An 18,346-nucleotide genomic window follows, 5' to 3' on the forward strand; every position below is an offset into this window, starting at 1 on the left:
TGTCTGGGCTTTCCAGTCGGTCCAGCTCGGGTGGGTCGTCGGGTCTAACCAATCTGGTTGCGTAGTTGGGTCTGCCCGACCCATCTGGGTTGTCGAGCATATTTCCAAATTTATCATGAACTCAAAACATAATTAAGCATAAAATAAATATTGTTAAAATTAAATTTTATCTCACAATAAATTCAATTTGTTTTTTCCAAACAAGAAATTGAAATGTCAGGTATTTTAATGTCTTTATCCAAACAAGTTATTTAAAAAATGAATGGAATTTAATTACAAGCAATTCAAATACAAAATATTTCAATTTCTAAGTATTGTTGAAATGCTCCATCCAAACACAAGGTTAAATTGATTGCGGACCGATTTTCTCAAATCTTGTTTTTTTTTTAATAATTGTTGGTTAATATGATATTAAATTTTTCAGTGGAGACTATCAAAACAAAACAAAATATTATAAGATAATATCTCCACTTATGGTAAAATTGATTAAATTATAATATATAAAAGTGAGTGTAAATTCTATACATTTATTTTAAAAATTTGAATTAAACATAAATTTAATAACTATGGAATATAAAAGAACCACTAGTACATTTATGTCATTTTAACTAGGTCATTATATTTCATTTTTCCAAAAATAAGACGTATTAAAATGTAGTGATATTTTTGAAATTCTAGCAAATTTTTGTCTCGATTTATTTAATAATCATTGCATAAAATCTTATATATTTTTTTTCAGTAAATAATGAATTAAAATTAAAAAAACACTTAAGGGGTGCTCTAACTCTTATATAAAAAAAGTTAACCTGTATACATTAATACACTAGTTTGACATTATAGCACTAACTAAACACATTGCAATCCAAACTCTTTTATGCAACTTCCATATTATATGTTTCGATTCATATCCAACCGAGGTATAAAGTCTTCATAAAATTTTAAATTTTTTGCTTTTTTTCACGTTTTTAATTTAGACGTTGCAGATTATGCCTCAATTTTCAAATATTTAAGGCATAAAAGGTTTATGACCTCGATTTTCTATCACCCGAAACATATAAATTGACATTTTATATTATTCAGATTTACAATATGAAAGTTGACACATGTTTATTTTGATTAAGATCATATGAGTTTAAAGACAATATTTTTTAATAACAATATTAATGAGACAATTTATATGGTTAAATACGGAAGGTTTGTTTCAAAAGATTCAAAGGATTTGGTTAATTAACTTAAAAAATTCATTTATAACATAAGTTTTGTGGGAACATGTATGTGTTTCTGATTTGGTATATTGGTAATATTTTTCTTGTCAACCACAATAAAAAATTATTGCATAAACCAAGATATCTTAGAATTAAAAGTTTTAAGATAAAAATTTGTCTGAATGCACTTTTTGTATTAGACATACATGTATATCAAGATCGTTCTCCGGGTATTCTTGAATTGTTTCAAAAATTATATGAAAAGATATGACATGCAAGATTGTAAACTAGGTAATACCTTTATGGTTAAAGAAGACCAAATTAGTTTTGATTAGTGTCTTAAAAATTCACTTGAAGAAAGTGAAATGTAAAATATTCATTATACATCAACAATATGAAGTTCATGCATTCCTTACATTATAGGAATATTAACTAGATATTTGAGTAATTTTGGATTGTATCATTAAAAAATAATTAAACGTGAAATGTGGTACTTAGGAAGAATAAAACACTAGATACTCACGTATTGAAGGTTGAATCAACTTGAAATAATTCGGTATTTTGACTAAGATTTTGCTAGATACCAAGATACTATAAATATATATTATTATTTCTAAAGATGTTATCTCGTGGAAAAATGTTAAATATTATAGCATATTTTATTATGGAAATTGAATGTTATGAGACATTTCATTACAAGGTTTGACTAAAAAAATTGTTATAAAACCAGATATGGTGAATGGTACAGAAAGATCACTTAAGTTATTTTGTTACAATAAAGGTATAATTACTCATTTGGTCTTCCAATATTTTGGTTTAGTTCAATTTGGTCTTTTTATTGGTTGGTTCAATTTAATACCTCAATTATTTAAAAATGTTCAATTTGGTCATTTATGTTAAGTTAGAGTTAACACCGTGTCCATACAAGACACATGTCAAATTGTGAAATTTTTAATTTTTTTTTTAATTTTTTTAGATTTGTTTTTAATTTTTTTTTAAATTTATAATCTATCGTGCCACATGACAGTTTATAATCATGACACATGATAGTGGTAATAGTTGTTTTCAATTTAGTCATCTATTTAAATTTTTGGTTCAGTTTAGTACCCCAATACTTTAAAATGATCCAATTTTGTCCTTTCCAATTTAAGACTATATTAGTAAATAAGTTCAATTATAACTTATATATACATGTTAAAATAATTGTTTTGAATTTATACATCAAATCGCTACACCTAAATATTCAAATTATTTTATCTTTTACAAGTGTAAAAAATTTCAAGTGTAAAAAATTACAAAGATAAAAATGTAAAAAATAAAATAATTTGAGGTTAGGTAAAATGATTTTATGTATATATTAAAAAACATTATTGCAACATATATATATATATATATATATATATATATATATATATATATATATATATATATATATATATATATATATATATATATATATAAGTTGTAATCAAGCTTATTTACTAATTTGGTCTTGAATTGAATCATTTTAAAAAATAAGGGTACTAAATTGAACCAAACATTTAAATAAAGGACTAAATTGAAAATAATTATTACAACTGTCACATGTCACGACTGTAAACCGCCACGTGGCATGATAGTAACCTGACATGTGACAGATTATTAATTTTTAGAAAAACAAATTAAAAATTAAAAATTAAAAATTTCACAGCTTGACATGTGTCTTGTATGGACACAATGTTAACTCTAACTTAATGAAGAAGACCAAATTGAACCCTTTTAAATAGTTGGGGGAATAAATTGAACCAACCAATAATAAATGGATCAAATTGAACTAAACAAAACAATTAGGGGACCAAATTAGTAATTATACCTATAAAAAATTAACAATTCTAATTTTCAACAAGGGTTAGCTATGTTTTTGGTCCCTAAACTATAATGCGTTTTTGGTTTTAGTCCTTATTTCAAAGTGTGATTTTGTCAGGTCTCAATACTTAAGAAATACATGGATTCAATCCTTAATACCCAACGACATTATTATTTTTTTTACATGGCAAACGTTGTGGCACGTCACCCCTCTGTTGTGAACATTTGTCCTATTTTTTTTATCACACATGTGAAATGAAGAATATAATTTATAACCCAACACTGCAATGTGTTTATGAAGGGAGTTTCATGAAAAAAAAGAATTAAAGAAGATCTCAAAGATGTGAATTGAAGTGCTTTCTCAATTCGAAATAAAGAGTTGGTGAGGATTATTGGTGGCATTGAGGAGTTACTACTGGTGAAGAAGGGTAAGTAAATTCATTTATGTGTACTTCAAGTTTTTAAAATGGGTTTTTTGGATCTAGATTTACATTGCTTTGAGATTGTGGGTGAATTATGATGTTGGTTTTGTAATTTGTAAGTCAATGTTGTTGTTTGATGAAATATGAGAGCAGAATCGGGTTCTATAGGGAGGATTGTTTATGGCCCGATCAAGGGTGTGTTGTAGTGCAACAAGGTCGTATTCACGAGGATTTGGTAACTAGATCAATAGTTTATAATTTGACTCAAATTTTGACAATGGAACAATAAATGAGTTTTGTTTTTTATATTGTTCAAGATAAATAAAACTATATTTGAGAGAGATGATGTTGATAAAAACGTTAGGATTGAACTTGGCCTTTATTGTACTACCCTTAATTATTTATATATTATGTTCTTTATTTCTAGTGTTCATGGAAGTAGGCTTAACTTGTAGATTAAACCACATGTCTGTGATATTGAACCTAAGGGTGTCAGACGTAGGATTTCCCAATCCAAGTGGAGGAATCCTTCCTTTGAGAACAAGACTTTTTAAACCAATTCATCCCGCATATCCATATCTATTATATGCCATAAGGGTTAAGGGTCAAGAGACTTGATTGGATATAAACACTAGACCAAATGTGTCTACATCTAATGCTGATGAGGTGTGATGATTGGCCAAATCAACACGGAGTGAAACGTAAATCAAGTAACCAACACATTAAAAGAAGAAAACAATACATATATAATAAGATGTAATATAAAGAAAGTTTAAAAGTTACATTTAATTCCAACTATATGAAATCATGATGATGAATACAAGAGGAGCATGGAGAAGCATCCTTCCTTCCATATCTTTTACATAGTATTTACAACAAACTAACTAATATAAGTTTTTCTCTCTCTAGACTATACTATAGAACTAAAATAGAATCAACATTCAAATCAACATACAAAACCCAGAGGTCATGCCTTGTATTTATAGAATTTAAGCTTCCAAATCTTGAAGTTTAGCCTTGGAGGTTTCTTTCCAAAGTGAGTTTCTTCCCAAGCTTGAACATCCATCTTTTGCATGTCAACGATGGAGGTTTCCTGTCATAGAGGTTTCCTATTCGTGCTCAGCTTCAAATCTGGAGCTTCATGTTTCTTTGTAGTGAAGTTTTCTTAAAATATGGCTTAAGCGTCAAATTTCACTGCTCAGCTGCATGATTAAAATTTAAATTTCTCAATTCATTTTTTGGCTTGAGCTGCAACTTTTGAGGCTCAACACCAACTTTATAATTTCCTTCATTGTTCCTACAAAATAGTACAAAATGTATTAAATTTCACTTTTTCTATTTTCTTACTACCTCATTATGTAATTATGTAAAATTAGGATAATTCTAATGATTTTTACATTGATTTAGTACAAGATGAGTGTTTAAATGATATGCAATTTAACTAATAAGTGACACTTATCAACATGCTCCAACTTTATCCATTTCAATGTTCACCGATTCCTTCATGACACACACAACACACAATCTATTATATTCTTCTCATTGGTAAAAATGATTTGATTTCTTACATTCTAGACTTAGGTGTGTGTTTAAGATCACAAATTTCAATTTAAAAAATATAAATAAGATAAAAAATATTGATTGAATTGTATTAAAAAAAATAATAAGATGAGAAAAAAATTCGAAGAAACATCATAAATATTTTTGCATACATCTTACTAAAAGACTCATATATAACTTTATATAATTTTAGAGTGATTATAAAGGGGAGAGCAAATGATAACTTTGAGTATAGTATTTTTTTCTAGTTTTTTTACATAACTTGAATTAATGTATAATAAAAATATTTTATACCAAATAATTATTTTTTTTCATACGGTAACACTTAACTTATATGTTTGTATACATACATCTTCTATATACAACTTATTATTTATTAAAACGCATGTACTTTTTTTTTCTATTTTTTTTTAATTTGAAGCAAACCTTATACAAAATATAATGATAACTTTCTAAATTATCTATCACTAAAAAAATAACATTAATACAAAATATAATTTTATTACAAAGATTCGATATATACATTTTTGATAGTAAAAGTGTTATAAACATTTATTATACTTTTTAGTCACAAATACATAAAAAATGTTAATACACAAATAAACAAATAAAAGATAATAACTAATAAACCCATATATCACTATCCTAATATTTACTTATCTCCAAATTATTTTTATAAAACTAAATAATATATATGTTTATCTTTAAAGAAAGATAAATTAGAATAGTTACATTGTTTTACCAATATAAAGATAAAGAATGATGAAAGAAAGATATAGGGTTAGTTGATTTGAGGGAAAAAAAAGGAGAGAGAACAGTGAGAAACGCAGAGGGAGAGAGATCAGAGTTGTTTATGCTGATGAGAGGGTTCTTCCCCACCTAAGATCCGTTCCCCATCTCATTCTTTCCAGAAAAACCCTAACTCTTATTTATTTTCAATTTCCTACTTTTCCTTTTCTGTCTTGTAATTATCGAATTGCATTATTTTTTTCACCCTTCTTCACTCATCAATCTTTTTTTTCACTCACAAAATACAAAAACAAAACAAAACTAGAAACCCTAATAATCAATGGTTACCACTGCCAAATCTCCCAATCATCACTCTTCGTCTACTGCTCCACCGCAGGTGCAGTCTGCCGATGTCAGTCCCAAGTTTCCGCGGAAAAATCTTCCCTCTCCCTGGGCTCAAGTGGTTCGCGGCGGAGAACCGGAATCTGTGCCTGGCATTTATCAATCGCCGCCGTCAACGTCATCCTCCTCCTCATCACTGATTGCCGACCAGGTCTTCTCCTCTGACTCTCCTCCCAAGATCATTCCGGCGTCGCCGCCGATGGACAATTCTAACACGGTTGCTGTTGCCGATAGCTTTGATGTCGCCGAGGACAATGCTGATCGTTCTAAGAAACCCGTTTGGAATAAGCCCTCAAACGGTGTCGTCCTGGAGACTGGGCCCGTAATGGGCGCTGAATCGTGGCCCGCGTTGTCTGCATCCACCAAAGGTTCTGCCAAATTGCCAGCTGAATCGTCGTCTAAGACCGTTGCTGATGGATCACTCTCAACTTCTCAGGTTTGGTTCAAATACATTCCCTAATTCTCTGCTTAGTTTTTTTTTTTCCTTTATTTATAATTCTGTTGTATTTGTTCAAATACCGTGCGTTGTAATTCCGTTTCGTTTTTTTTATATGAAATATAGCAAGAACAATACCCAACTATACAATTCTGTCTATGTATAATGCTTCCAATCTACATGAATCTATGAAGATAAAACCCTATATATTATTTTTTATGTATCAAAGAGAGTATGTATGTCTTGTTAAATCCATATTAATAATGGTAAATGGTGGATACTGGTTATTTTCTGTTGGAATGACCCTTTCTGTTATATTGTAGGCGCCAATGACTTCACAGGCTCCTCAGAAGCAATCTAATACTAATGCGAAAGCTAATCCTGCAACAAATTACAATGTGCCTGCTAGACAAAGATCGATGAAGCGGGTAGGTGGCAGTGGCATTGTGTCAGGTCCTTCCCAGAGCAACTTCTCCAATCCTCCACCACCACCGCCACCGCCACCTTTTCCTGTATACCATCTCCCACCAGTTAGCTATGGTATGGTAACAGTGGTACCTGAGCCTGCTCCAAGAGATCATTACCGGAACAGTAATTGGGACCCAAGACCAATGGTGGGGGGTTTTGTGCCTGGGATGAATGAATATCGTGGTTCATCTCACAGGAGTTATTTTGGGCATAATCCCCGAGGAGATGGTTCCTATCATAATAGCTACGGTAGCAGGCATGATCAAGATCGCCGAAATTATGGGAATACTAGAGACACTTTTGTACCTCAACCAAGGATGCCTCCAAGAGGATTACTGAGGCACCCACCTCCTAGCTCTGCTGCTTTTGTGGGCCCTCAGCCCATTGGGCCATTTGCTAACCCCATGGGTTTTTCTGGTTTGTTTTTATTCTTTCTGTCAATTGTCCTGGTATAAAATAAAAAAAGACACTGATGTTTTTCTTCTTTTTTCATTTTAGAGTTTTATTACTATCAGCCAGTAACAATGGAACAGTTTACTGGTATGCCGTACTTCACTCCCAGCCCTGCTCCTACAACATTCATTTCTGCTACTGAATCTGCTCTCTCCAATATGATACTCCGCCAAATTGAATATTACTTTAGGTAAATTTAATCTCTTGTTTATTATTTAGACGGTTAATAAATCTTCATTCATTCTCAATTTGTTTTTTGCAGTGATGCTAATTTGGTGAGAGATGAGTTTTTAAGGTCTAAAATGGATGAACAGGGTTGGGTTCCTGTTACTTTGATAGCAGACTTCCCTCGAGTAAGTTATTTTTTCTCGGTTAAAAAGTACATCCTACATCTTTTGTGTAGAGCCTTTTAATGTTTTGCTTCCTGGTTTTAGTAAATCAATAAATCTTTGACTATCGGTAACAATTGTGTAGCAGTTTTGTTTTTTCTTGTTTTCTTAAGATTATTGTGATTGAGGATTTTCCTTACACAATCTATTTGGCATCAGTGTTTTGGTACACTTTTGCTTATATATGACTACTTTGACTATGTCTCTTACCACGAAAGATGATTTTTTCTCTTTGAAGTTATTGATTATTTTACATATTCTGTCTGTGTGGAACTAATGCTGTTCCAGGTGACCAGAAGAAATGGGAAAGGTTGACCTTTTGTGCGTCCTTGACACATAAGTTTGATATTTGCTGTTTGTGACCATTTCGGTTGAAATTATTATTGAATATTGCTCTTACGGCTTCAGATTTAAATTTTTTAATATCTTGTTGGGTTGAAATTTCTGTCTTAAACAACATATGGTACTGGTGCATAAGATGCATAGAACTGTTTAGGATGATTATGTGCTTTTGTGAGCTTTGGACGTCAAATTTGCTCTTCATCCAATTCAGCTTTTGGGATTAGTGTATTTTGTTTTTTTTTTTTTGTTTTTTTTCGGTACATGCTTATCTAGAAGAATAAAGGAAACACTAACATCATTAATACTGTCAGTTATCATTTGTTAGTTTATGATGTCTTACAGAAAATAAAGGACATATACACCAGTTTTGGAGTTAGGATGTTAGAAATAAAAAATATGATGCCTTTTAGGATGTGACAAATACAATTAGGGGATAATAAGATCTCAAAGAATGTGAACTTTTCTTAGTGATCATCAGTTTGTAAAATCACACAAACATGAAAAAGAGCTTTGATTGTATATGGTATGATCTAAGTGAAATCTTAACTATCATTCGTACTGATAACTACAAAGAATATAAACTTTCCTTTGTAGCTATCAGTATGAATGTTGAATCACACAAACTGAAGCTGTGCTATAATTGTATGTGGTGTGATCTATGTGAAATCTCGGGTTCGTAGGATTGTGGAATCAGCGATTTTTTTCTGCTTTGGCACATAGAACCCTCCAAAATGTCTATAAGATCATTGGTTGGAGGATCTTTCTTCTTTTAGATAACTAATTCTTTTTATGAATTTGACCATTTTCCAAATGAACATGTTTAATTATTATTATTAACTGATCAGTGATATGGTATGCTACCTATGGTGACTAGTGATGAAATTGGATTTTCTGAGAAGTCTCCTATCTAGTGTTCTATTCGTCCTCATGTTATGTAAATTAGAATCTGATGTATAAAATATTGATCAATTACAAAAGATATTGATTAATACTTTTCAATATTAATAATTCTTGATTTTTCCCTTGAACTTGTTTGTTTTCTGCGCTCAATATATTTTATAAGGATTGTAGATAGCAATGTTGTGGGATGTGATTAGAGACATGTTTTGCACATTACCCAGGTTTGTGTGGAGTTCAGAGGATAATGAAATGAAATGTTTACTATTTTTTAGTAACCATTCTCTTGTTTGAGAAATTCTTAAAAGAAAATAAAGAAAATTAAAAATTATTATGTAACATTTCAACTGTCTTTTATTAATCTTCATAAGTACTTAGCACTTTAGGTTTGTTTTTGCTCTATGTACCATATTTTTGCAGGTTAAAAGTCTTACCACTAATGTTCAGTTGATACTGGATTCTCTGAGAACTTCCGCAATAGTGGAAGTGCTGGTAAGTTGTCATATAATAGTACTTTTTACGTTCCAATATTTCGTAAAATTTGCACTGTTATGAGTTTGGAATTAATGTATTTTAATTTGTTTTCTTCTAATTGTAGGGTGACAAGTTGAGAAGACATAATGAGTGGATGAGATGGGTGTCTTCTAAAACACGGCCTGAGTCTACTTCCACTTCATCGTCTCCCCGTGGATCAAGATCTAATAACTTATCTAATTTTCAAGGTATAACCCTGGCAGAAACTGCAGAGTCATGCAGTCTGACTCAACTCTCCAATGGTGGTGCTACCGGAAGTAGCACTTGAACTGCATTTAAATAATCTACCAAGACCAGATTTCTTAACCTTTTTGGGGTCCAATATTCAAGCCTGTGGTCTTAGGTTGCTTTTTTTTGTTGAGGTGATGGGAATAGAGACTGTGATAGTTGATTCTTTCAACAGTCTCGATTTTGATAGTAATTTTGAGTGAAGTAGTGGGAGGAAATAAGAATTATTCACAATCTTTATGGTAAAGAAAAAAAAAGAGAAAAACTAATTAGAAAAAGAAACCTAAATTTTTTTATTGAGGCTGATTTAACGAGATTATTGATTTGTATAGCTTATATTTGTTTTGTTGAACATTTCCTATTTTTTTAATGATTTATGGTAGAAGGTGTAAATAATCTCCGTTCTTTGTAGTGTTTTGAGTTTTAAATTTATTTTAAGTTGTGTGCTAAGGTTACATATTGACAATATCAATTTCTGTTTTTATTTAGTCTATCTTTTTTATTTTTGTTCTAATAGTGGTTCATAATATGTTCTTTCTTTTTACTTCTAGATTTTCATGTAGTTGAATTGTTATGCATTTTGTTTTTAAATACTCAGGGTTTTCTCAAATATGCATGTCTTTTATTTGTTTTTGTTTTAGTATATGATAATGGTAGTAACTGGTATTTCAAGTAAATGTATTAATTAAATATTTTTTTTGTTAAAGATATTTTCAATACACCTTTATTTCAATCTTCTGTTGAAAATTCAGTTAAATCATAAATGTCATGTAGAACTATTTGTCATGGTCGACGTAGACTAAATTCGACTTGTAACTGGCAAAACGATATATAAAAAGAGGAACGCATGTTTGCATAAATTTATTGGTGTAATTTTTTTCTACAATTATTAATATATCTAATATCAAGAGAAATATTTATAATTCTAATTTACAAATAAATATTTAGATAAAAGCTATTGATTATATTAACTTAGATTTTATTTTGAACATTGTAAATTATGCTGACAATTTTTGTCCGATACATACACATTTTGTCATTGTAAACTATACATTTTTAGTTACCTAATTTACATGTGACGAGATGTGGAAATTAAGGCAAGTATGGAACGAGTACATATTCATTCACACCTCATTAACTAATTTAAAAAGTCGAATATTATTCATATAATTAATATAGATTTTTAAACAAAACAGTACGAATTCAGATAATACCTACTAGGAGGACAAACTTATTTCTCATCCTATGTTAGTGAGAGTTTGAGTATTTTATTTATTTTTATTAAAGTAAAATTTTATCTTCACATTTAGTTTGTATAAATTTTTTTATTTCATCTCCATAAAGACACGAGTCTCTACCTACATTCGTACATGTCATTTTAGTGTTTTAAATATTAATTAAATATCCTTCTACAAATATCACATATTTAATATGAAAAGGTATACATTTCTTGTGTTCAAAAGTCAAATATAAAAAATAAATTATAACTATATAAATATCAAATATCCATTAGATAAATATTATAAAAATCTCCTTTCTCCTTTTTTTATTCATCATCTGCATCGAGAACCCAACTCATGCTGTAAAAAATTTCAATCTCCAAGAATACAAATATGCAAAAATTGGGACAAGCAAAAATCTCAATCTGCAAAAATCAGGACAACCAAAAACCCCTCTCAAGGCCACTTGGTCACCTTTGTTATTGTGAAGACTCACTCTCATTATGAAGTCTTGTAGTAGGAGGAGAAAAGAAATCAAAGAAGAGAAACAAATATGCTCAACGAAAAACATGACCTCAACAAAAAAAATGCAAAAAAAAAAAAAGCAAAGAAAACTTATTTACTGTTTATTCGACATTGAGCAACGATGACGACTCGGGTTCAACAACGTTGGATAGAGGTATTCAAAAACAAAGAAAGAAGAAGGAAGGAGGGAGGAAAATGCAAGGACAAAATCTTGGCACAAGTTTAAAATTTAAAAAAAAAATAACCCTAAGTAGATGTTTAGGCTTCTGTTATTCGTAAAACCGAAACCTAGACACATTTAGACTTTCGTTCTAAAAATATCGACCTATATTCAAAAATTAAATTAAAAATTAGTGGCATTTTTTGAATTAATGAAAACTTTTAGGCACAAGTTTTGAGACAATTGAAATCGAAACATGTATGTGCTTCAATTTTTGTTAGAAACGAAGTCTAAACATTCTCAATAATGTCATCACATTATAATAGGTTTCAATTTTCTTAAAATTTACATATATTTGATAAAATTAAAAGATTTTTTTATTAGTGTGATAAGAACGGGAGAAATACTTACATAATCATGTTTATCCTCGTATCTCTTTAAAAAATTTGATATTACCCGTATTCATATTTATTTTTAATTAATAATAATATTTTTTTATCAAAATAAAAAAGTACTTAAACAAATATATTTAATTAAAAAGTAATAATTAATATAGAATAACGACTCAAGCCATGACTTTAGCAAGACAATAAAGTCAAAGTATGCATATTTATTTTAGTTATAAAAATATTATGGCAAAATTTATTAAAACTTTTAAATACATATTTCAAAATTTTAACTTAATTTAAATTTTATTATTTTAAAAATAAAATTATTCATGGTTTATATGGACTTGAAAGATATGAAATATAATTGTTTAATTGATATTTTATACATTAATTATTTTATCGTCACTATATTCTTTGGAATTTGAATTTGTGTTATTAATTGTAAATTTTATTTGAAATATTATATACTTGATTGTGACAATGAAATTTTAACTTTAAAATTAAATGGATAAAATTATGTAAATTATACATTTTATTAATTTATAGTTGTTCAATATGTTGAATTGGTACATGCCCGATTTTTTCGAGGTACATAAAAATGCCTATAATTATCTGTTTAGAATTATAATTATCAAACAAATATGTCTGTAAAAATATAATTAATATTATTTCACCATTCAAACCAAACTATAATTATGGCATACAATGATATAATTGTTACAATTAGTTATTGCCATACTTATTTTGAATTAAAGATGATAATTTTCACTCCCATCTTTTAATTTTAAAATACATATTATTAATATTAATATATGCACAAAAAGTTTATGTACCAAATTTGAAAAGTACTTAATTTTATTTAATTATGTGGTTTGTGTAAAGAAACTGTGCTCAAAAGTTATACATTTAGTAAATTTATATTTCAAAAATGTTAAACTTAGTAAATACAATAACTAATATCAATATGCATTTTTTATAAATACCAATTAATAATATTAAGTGTTAATGAGTATGAAATAGTAATTATTAATTAATTTAAAAAAATATTTCATTATTTGTTAAATATAACCGAATTCATTAACTTTTATTTGATGAAATGGTTATAGTAAAATTTGTTTATATTTTATAAATTTTAGCTTTTGATCAATTGTTATAGTAATATGTTCAAGTCTTATTTATAAATATATATAGATGATCAAACCTTACCTAAAATATTAAAAAAAAATCTTCTTAAAAAGGTTTTCTTACAAACCATATTTGGGTTTATGAGTCAGACACAGGTAGAAAGGATTGTTACATTGAATAAATTAAACAAACAATTAATAATATTTTTCTCATTTGAAGCAATTAAAAACTAACTATAACGAGATTTTGATATTTGTTTAATATATAAGTGTTTTAGTATATTTTGATAAAGAATAAATTTTATTAATACCTAAACACAATGAAAGTGTATTATTAACATGTTTTAAGGGAAATTAGATCATATAGACATTCAATTTCATATTATTGTTTTAGGTTTGGATTTTTATCCTAAATAGGCAAATTTATCTATTTGGTGCAATTCTCATTCATAATTACCAAAACGGACAATTTAAAAAAAAATCATATATATGTATACGACTTCAATAAATTTAAAAAAGTTGTATCCGAGACTGACGACTTTATTTTTATTACGTTAATCAGGAAAATAATTTTTTTGAAATGAAGTGATATATGTTGTTGGAGACTTCATTAAAATAGTCGTATCCTAGTGTAAGAGTAGTCACCAATGATCACACAAAGAGTTAAAATGGGGAGAAGAAAACTCTGTAACTGTATTATTTCTGAAAAAAAAAAAACAAAGTTTGTCTACTAATATAAATATAGCAGTAAATTACAGAGTAAAAAGCTGAAACAAGAACAGAAATGACCCAAAAAGAGAGGACGGGTCTGTCACAATCATTCTCCGCTGCCCTCCCCCACCGATCAGCATAACCTATATGCTAATTGCCTCACAAAACATAATCCCTAAGCCGTACGTTTGTTATTTTGGGCCGTGGGCTCTTTCTTCTGACTTCATTATTTGTATCTACTGCCACGTGATTGTTACCATTTGTTTCTATTTTCTCCTCATTTGCTTGTTCTGGTTTCATTACACCTAATCGGTGTTTTTATTAAATTAAATTTTATCAACAAAATAAGTTTCTCTTATAATTTTATACAAAATAAAAATATTTGTCTTTTCTTATTAAACAACTTAAAAAGATTAATTAGCTTTTTTACGAAAATCATACATTGGTTAAGCATATGTATTTGTAAGCCAAATATTGTATGTATTTGGAACAGCAATTTAGGAAAAAAAAAATCTATCTTGCCATTATGATGCCTTTTTTTGTTTTCTACTCCAGAAAAATTATTTTCAAGAACTGGCTTGAAAAATTCCCTCAATTTCTTCTGGAAATAAGCAAGAGCATTCAGAATTAAACAACGCTTATCAGAATTAAACAACACAAATAAATAGCTGCTTTATAAATGTAATCACAGTAAAGTCTTCGACCTAGGATACGATTTCACTTAAAAAATAATAATCTCATGATTAACGTAAACAAAGTGAAGTTGTCAGTCTTATATACAATTTCTTTGAATTTATTGAAGTCGTATACATGTTGTACGATTTCTTCTCGGTGAAGTCTATATTGATAATTTTTCTAAAGTTTGTCGATTTCGGTAATTATGAATAGAGATTTTTTATAAATTTACCCCTAAATGGTGCATCCTCACAAATACTAATACACATAAGAAAAATACAAAAGTAAACAAAGTTGTAGTACTCATGAATGAAAATAATTTCCATAACAACTATATATACTTGATAATACAATAATACAACAGTTGAGAGACTTGATAAAGTTGATTGAAATTCATGCTAATTATTGAAACAGAGCTATTATTGAGACTTGATAAACACTAGATGAAGTTGTTGTCTCTCTCCATTCGAGACAAGTTCCTTAACTTGTGATAGAAGTGTTGGCAAAAGAGCTTTGAACATTCATCTTCATTTTCTGAAGAATAGAATTGACCACAAGCTGATAAGCTCTCTCTGTTGGATGACCATAATCCCAGAAAACGTAAGTGGAAGGATTCGGACACACAGCCATAAGACTACACAGCCCTGAAACTCCAAATGGAGCAGTCCCACAACACCCTTCACCAGCGTCAGTAAACCCTGAAATAATAATCATAACGTAAAACACCGTTATAATCGTTAGAAATGTTAAAAATATAAATGTGACCCTAAGTTTTATATTGGTTAGAAATGAGAAAGTAAGACAGTGTCTTAAGGTGTTGAGTTGAAAATGGTGTTAATGTCTTATGTGATTGGACTATCATCGGTTGTATCTCTCTCGTAAAACTCTCTCCGTAAACTTAACAATATTATGAACTATTCTTGAATCGGTGAATATATAAAGTTGTGTAGAAAATAACCTGATGCCTGTGGATTATGTATAATACTGAGAAAAGGAGTATAGACATCGACGAATCTAATGTCATAATTTGGAAGAGTGGCTCTGAGAGAATCAACTGCTGCTGATAACTGTCCATTAAATGTCTGTGCTTCAATGTTTGCAAGTTCTGCACAAAATCTCAATGGCCCCCCAGCTGTAGTTCTACCTCCAGGTAAGCATCCAAGTGGCAATGTGCTTAATGCCCACACTTTTCGTACTCCAAGATCATATATACTCTTCAACAAGTTCATTCACACACTCTTATGTTAATTGTAATCAAACACGTAATTAACGTACGATAAACTATAGAATTTTTTGTAGTGTCGTGTCCTCTGTTTAACATTAAAAACATCAAGTGGTATAGCAGAAGAACAAAACAGATGAATTTGGCAGTTAGAAAATTAAGAGGAGGCAATGGAACCTTGAAGAAGTTCTTGGCATTGGAAACTAAGTAAGCGACGTAGAGAGGGAAAGGACGTGTTGTGGCAAGAAGTAAAGAATAGGTGATGGCAATGTCGTTGTTACCGGCAGAAACAAGGAAGATGCTGTTGGCTAGGATCTCACTCGCACGTTGTTGTCCCACTGCTGCTGTAAGCTTTCCTATGTATTCTTTGAACATCGCGAGTTGGGTTGGCTGCGTTATAACTCCCTGATCTCACGCATAAAACATCATGGAAAAACATAACTTTTCTCCCAAACACAGTTGTTAGGATTTGCAAACAACCTAAAATGCAGTGAAAGTGTAATATACATATATATATATATATATACCTGTATTTGAGAAGTGAGATCATCAAGTCCAGAACCACCAGAAGCAAAGGAAACACCAGTGGCGAGGTCTTGAGGAGTCAAGGTGGTGCTAAGATATGCTGGCACAGTGTCTTTTACTCCCAATGCAGATGCTGCATGTACAATGTTTAAATCGGTCATGACTTCATTATCAAACATTTCAACTATATTTACGATATGGAATTCATATATATCATGAAACATATTATTGGATTGATTATCGATGATGCATGCATGCACGTTCATGAATCTCAATATACCTATCAAATCTGTGGGATTTTTTCCATTGCAGAATCTTCCTGTAGGTACTCCTCCAGGGAAATCCCTTCCATAGGGTGGATAATTACACTTGGTCATCGTTGCAAGATGGTTATTGTTTCCCGTATCAAGAATCGAGTCTCCAAATGAAAACAAAGCTGGAACTGCTGGGTTTGCAGCTAGTGCTCTGGGAAATCTGATACCAAAGAAAACCAACACAATTGATACTAATAACTGTTCCATTTTGCTTTTTCAATGGTTTTCTTGCAAGGTGTATGGTATTTATAGAGAATTTGGATTTTCTTTTAGATTTTTTGATATTGTTCATCTACATCTACGGTGTCTTTATAATTTACTAATTATTACTAACGTTTTAAAATATATTAAAAAATAATTTAAAATGTTAACGCAATATAAAAAAAATTCAATAAAAAATCTTAACTCATAATGTATTCCGCGTGCGTCTCATTTAATAGAAATTCATCGAGTAAATCCTGTGAATTATATTAATAAATAAATAAATATAGATATAATTTAAAAGTTAGGACATAATTTGAAACAGTGCAGCATTAAAATTTAATATTTAATAAATAGACATAAATTTTGTACATTTCAGTCATGATGGGATTTTAATTATAGAATCTGTTCTATTTTTGTTTCTAAACAGGGGAGATTCTATTACCAACATAAACGACAGAAATTGAATTGTGTGTTTTTTTTTTTTTTAATTATAATTTTAATTTTTTTCTTACGATAAAAGAAAGTTTGAAAACAAATAGAGCAAATAGAAAAGAATTTAAAGTATCGATTTTATCTTTTAGAGTACGTGCAGTTCTTACAATGACATTGAGTTTTACACGTTCTTTTTAGGTTATTCTTTTCTCAATTTTTTTCATTCCAGTGTGTTTCAAATCCTACATTAATTTTAGTAGTCGAAATTTTCACCCTTAAATAAAGAGAGTTCATTAATGGTTTGTCTTTCATTTTATGATAATTAAGATTATTGTCGTCCTTCAAAGAACTGATTTTAATAAATTAATTCGAATATTAATTGAAATAAATATTAGCTTTAAAATGAGGGTTTTCTAATGGAGTTTAATGTATTGAAAATATTTTCACAAATAAGTTTAGTATAATGGTGTTATACATAAGTTATTTTAAAAACGCTTTTGTAACAACCAAGCATATAAAGTCATGTAATAAAAAGAGCCTAACATAACTATGTCCAATTATCCGATATCAAAGGTAAATGATTGAACTAATTAAAGAATTGTTTTAACTTCTCTCTCACTTTTCGATACAATACCCAGAACTCTCAAAATGTTTATATAGCCTGTATCTTTGAAGTATTATATTTCATTCCTAAATTCAAAATTTTTAAATTGTTAATATAACTAAATAACTCAATCGTTTTTTTTTTCGAAGTTGAGATAAATTTAAAATTTTTATTTTCATTGTAAATATATAAACAAAATTAAATTACATTATCATAAATTTAGTTAAACTTGTTATTAAATATTTTATTACTTAACTTTATTACTGAATATAAGTTTTCTAGAATCGCGATATCTTCGATAAAGTATTTGACATATCTTTTTCCAAGTTGG

The 18,346-nt window shown here is 29.3% G+C and overlaps 2 protein-coding genes across 2 annotated transcripts; one reads left to right on the forward strand and one right to left on the reverse strand.

Annotated features, from left to right (window-relative positions):
• The first annotated feature begins 5,813 nt into the window (after positions 1-5,813).
• Positions 5,814-10,306, forward strand: LOC114195458 (la-related protein 1B-like). Its single transcript, XM_028085937.1, has 6 exons — positions 5,814-6,599; positions 6,923-7,484; positions 7,566-7,710; positions 7,783-7,873; positions 9,569-9,640; positions 9,747-10,306. The coding sequence occupies exons 1-6, from the start codon at positions 6,102-6,104 to the stop codon at positions 9,948-9,950; spliced, it is 1,572 nt and encodes a 523-aa protein (XP_027941738.1). The 5' UTR covers positions 5,814-6,101; the 3' UTR covers positions 9,951-10,306.
• Positions 10,307-15,194: 4,888 nt separating this feature from the next.
• LOC114194200 (GDSL esterase/lipase At1g23500-like) lies at positions 15,195-16,982 on the reverse strand. Its single transcript, XM_028084308.1, has 5 exons — positions 16,742-16,982; positions 16,464-16,594; positions 16,114-16,341; positions 15,673-15,928; positions 15,195-15,412 (listed from the first exon to the last, which is right to left on the reverse strand). Exons 1-5 carry the CDS (start codon positions 16,980-16,982, stop codon positions 15,195-15,197), a joined length of 1,074 nt encoding a protein of 357 aa, XP_027940109.1.
• Positions 16,983-18,346: the final 1,364 nt, after the last annotated feature.

The sequence above is a fragment of the Vigna unguiculata genome, chromosome 8 (assembly GCF_004118075.2).
Source record: "Vigna unguiculata cultivar IT97K-499-35 chromosome 8, ASM411807v1, whole genome shotgun sequence".
Classification (NCBI taxonomy): Eukaryota; Viridiplantae; Streptophyta; class Magnoliopsida; order Fabales; family Fabaceae; genus Vigna; species Vigna unguiculata.